The sequence below is a fragment of the Giraffa tippelskirchi genome, chromosome 2 (genome assembly GCF_054371585.1).
Source record: "Giraffa tippelskirchi isolate mGirTip1 chromosome 2, T2T-mGirTip1v1.2.pri, whole genome shotgun sequence".
Lineage (NCBI taxonomy): Eukaryota > Metazoa > Chordata > Mammalia > Artiodactyla > Giraffidae > Giraffa > Giraffa tippelskirchi.
Genome location: NC_137276.1, coordinates 190550554 through 190554759, shown reverse-complemented (window position 1 = coordinate 190554759; position 4206 = coordinate 190550554). Strand labels below are relative to the sequence as shown.

Below are 4206 nucleotides of genomic sequence, written 5' to 3'. Positions count from 1 at the left end.
AGTGCATACCTACTGCCCAAGAAATAAAGTTCAAGATCCTTCAAATGGCATTAAAATCACTCTATAATTCAAACTTCTTTCCCCTAAACCCTCATCCAAGTCCCAGATGTGGAATGTTTCTAACATACACAAGTATCCTCACAAATTTAGCTCATTTGACAATGTCTGTCCTTTCTTCTAAGACTTTTAATTCCTGCACATTTTTTGAACTGAAATACTTACATTTTCCATTATGCCAATTCCTCAGATTATTTTTCATTGTCATGATAGTAGTGAACAAAATTAAGGGCATTCTGACAAGTGCATGGTTTTATTTCAACTACTTATTCCAATATTCTTTTTATATAATCTTAATGAATGTTTCTTTTACATTTACTGCATTTCATTTTAGGGGCTATCTAGCAACAACATGGATACTAAAAATGCAACATCACTGACAGAATTTGTTCTCACGGGACTTACATATCAACCAGATTGGCATATTCACCTGTTCCTGATGTTCCTGATAATATACCTCATCACCACTGTAGGAAACCTTGGACTAATTGCTCTCATCTATAATGACCCTCAACTTCACATCCCTATGTACTTACTCCTTGGGAGTTTAGCCTTTGTAGATGCTTGGATCTCATCCACTGTGACTCCCAAGATGCTCGTCAACTTCCTGGCCAAGAGGAAGATGATCTCTCTCTCTGAATGCATAACACAGTTGTTTTCCTTTGCATTCATTGCAACCACAGAATGTTTTCTCTTGGCAACAATGGCGTTTGATAGGTATGTGGCCATATGCAAACCATTACTTTATTCAGTGATTATGACCAATAGATTATGCATCCAACTATCAGTCTTATCATTTGTAGGTGGCCTTATTCACTCCATAATTCATATAGGTTTTTTACTCAGATTAACCTTCTGTAAGTCTAACATAATATACCATTTTTATTGTGACATCATGCCATCGTTTAAGATTTCTTGTATCGACCCTTCAATCAATGTTCTGATGGTATTTATTTTCTCAGGGTCAATACAAATGTTCACCATTCTTACTGTTCTTGTCTCTTATATACTTGTTCTCTTTACAATCTTAAAAAATAAATCTATACAAGGCATAAGGAAGGCCTTCTCCACCTGTGGAGCCCACCTCCTATCTGTCTCTTTATATTATGGGCCTCTTCTGTTCAGGTATGTGCACCCTGGTTCTGCACAAACAGATGCTCAAGATATGATGGACTCTCTATTTTACACTGTTATAATTCCTTTGTTAAATCCAATCATCTACAGCCTGAGAAATAAGAAAGTCATAGACTCACTGACAAAAGTGTTAAAGAGAAATGTTTAGATTTCATAATGTTATCTGTAGTCTTTTTTTTTTTATTATTAAAATCATCACATGGTTGTAAAGATTAGATGTGTCTCTGTTTTGGTTAGTGTTCCAAGCTTCTTGTGTTTATAACTGCCTTTGTTTTTTAAGGTGTTATGACTTAAAGTGTTAGCACTAATATACTCCTTAAAATATTTGGATATGTTGTTCAAAAATACAAAGAACTTTAAACAAGTATTTATGTCATGCTACAATAATTGAAGCAGAATACAAATTAAAACACTTTAATGCTTAAATGTTCTTCAATATAGCTTTATAAAGTCATTAAGCATTGAAGTAGTATAGTTCCTCTGAACAGCATTATGTTGATTTAGATAGGAATACAGCTGTGTAGTCTGTAGACTCATATCTCATTTAACTCCATAGTGGAGGCGGGTTTGTGTTTGAACAGAAGCAAATCCCAGGAATTTTGCTGCCATACAAAGGTCTTCCATCCACTCTATTTGGGACATGATGCATTTCACTTCTTGTGGGGATTCAATACTCATATCACAGAGAGAAACAGAAATTGGGAAAGCAATGCGGAAAAAATGAGAATGGAACTAAAACAGTGAAGGTCAAACCAAATTGTAAAAGGATGCCCCCTTAGCTTAGAGTATTTTTTTGAATAATGAAGAGGGTTGTCTCTCATTGTATATATTTCCTTGAAAGGTAATTTCCAGCTGTGTTTGTATGTTGTGGGATAACTTTAAAAGTTTCACTAATTCAGAAAGCTAGGAGATGAAATTTCAGAATAATTGGGATGACATAGAGAAGAAAAGTGATATAATAGAAAGGAAATGGTCAATCTTGCTAGATTTTTTAAAAATGAAGTTACTAGGAAGATAGAGAAATTATTAATATATAAAACATTTCTAACGCCAGTCAGAATGGCTGCTATCAAAAAGTCTACAAACAATAAATGCTGGAGAGGGTGCGGAGAAAAAGGAACCCTCTTACACTATTGGTGAGAATGCAAACTAGTAGCCACTATGGAGAACAGTGTGGAGATCCCTTAAAAAACTAGAAATAGAACTGCCATATGACCCAGCAATCCCACTGCTGGGCATACATACCAAGGAAACCAGAATTGAAAGAGACACATGTACCCCAATGTTCATCGCATCACTGTTTACAATAGCCAGGCCATGGAAGCAACATAGATGTCCATCGGCAGATGAATAGATAAGAAAGCTGTTGTACATATACACAATGGAATATTACTCAGCTATTAAAAAGAATGCATCTGAATCAGTTCTAATGAGGTGGATGAAACTGGAGCCTATTATACAGAGTGAAGTAAGTCAGAAAGAAAAACACCAATTCAGTATACTAATGCATATATATTGAATTTAGAAAGATTGTTGGAGCAGGAAATGGCAACCCACTCCAGTCCTCTTGCCTGGAAAATCCCACGGACAGAGGAGCCTGGTAGGCTACAATCCATGGGGTTGCAAAGAGTCGGACACAACTGAGTGACTTCACTTTCACTTTTCACTTTCATGCGTTGGAGAAGGAAATGGCAACCCACTCCAGTGTTCTTGCCTGGAGAATCCCAGGGACGGAGGAGCCTGGTGGGCTGCTGTCTATGGGGTCGCACAGAGTCGGACATGACTGAAGCTACTTAGCAGCAGCAGCAGCAGCAGCAGCTGAAAATACAATAGTGAACCTGAGAGTCTTCTCTAGAGACTCTATTAGAAGTTTGATGCTTAGAGATGAGGAATAGAGAAACTTCTGTAATTGTAATTACGTATCCATAATCTACATGCAATGCTCAGTAGACATTATTAGGGAAGCAATAGGGATTTCTTAGGAAAGGTAACATTAGTGTCATCAAATGAAAATAATGTTTACATAATAATGACAAAACCCAAATCAACCTTGGCATTAAGAGCAGAAGACTTTGCTCTGCCCTGGCCCTGGGGCAAGCTGACTGCATTCTCCCACTCCTCATCCACTATGAACCTGAAGCTGACTCATTAAAGCAAAATGTTAATGGCAATGGTTGCTCCTGAAATTTCTTATAACATTTTTCTCTGTGCATTCTGATTCATTAGCTCTGATTCTTTTCCCTCTAATCTCTAGCTCCATTTTCCATCCTATACTTTCTCAGGAATTCCCCAGATCTGGCAGTACTGAGTTATAGGTACTGCAAAGGAGGGGGTCTCATTTTCCTAACCTTGATTGAAAGTTAGCCCTACTGCTGCTGCTGCTAAGTCGCTTCACTCGTGCCCAACTCTGTGCGACCCCATAGACGGCAGTCCATCAGGCTCCTCCGTCCCTGGGATTCTCCAGTCAAGAACACTGGAGTGAGTTGCCATTTCCTTCTCCAATGCATGAAAGTGAAAAGTCAAAGTGAAGTCACTCAGTCGTGTCCGACTCTTAGCGACCCCATGGACTGCAGCCCACCAGGCTCCTCTGTCCATGGGATTTTCCAGGCAAGAGTACTGAAGTGGGGTGCCACTGCATTCTCCGAAAGTTAGCCCTAGATTACGTTAATAGAAATCGGCATCAGGAGTTCATTAGTACTTCTGATTCTCCCACAAATCTCCTTGGACTAATCATGTACAAGAAATGGGATGTTGGCCTGATTCAGGCCAGCACTAGCCTCATTATTAATGCTGACAAAGCAGAATAGTTAAGTGCATAAGCTTTTAGGTTTAGACTCCTGGGTTTTCAAGTTTGACTCTATCATTTACTAGTCATATATAGCCCTGGTTAAGCCACAAACTCTCTGTACCTCTGTTTTCCCATTAATGAGCCAGGTGGAGGGGTGAAGGTGAAAATAATACTGACTGCAGAGATTTGTTATGAAGATTTAAAAGGGTAATTGTTGTAAAATATTT

The 4206-nt window shown here is 38.3% G+C and overlaps 1 protein-coding gene across 1 annotated transcript; it reads left to right on the top strand.

Annotated features, from left to right (window-relative positions):
• Positions 1–400: 400 nt before the first annotated feature.
• LOC145539510 (olfactory receptor 5H2-like) lies at positions 401–1339 on the top strand. Its single transcript, XM_081573613.1, has one exon. It carries the CDS (start codon positions 410–412, stop codon positions 1337–1339), a length of 930 nt encoding a protein of 309 aa, XP_081429739.1. The 5' UTR covers positions 401–409.
• Positions 1340–4206: the final 2867 nt, after the last annotated feature.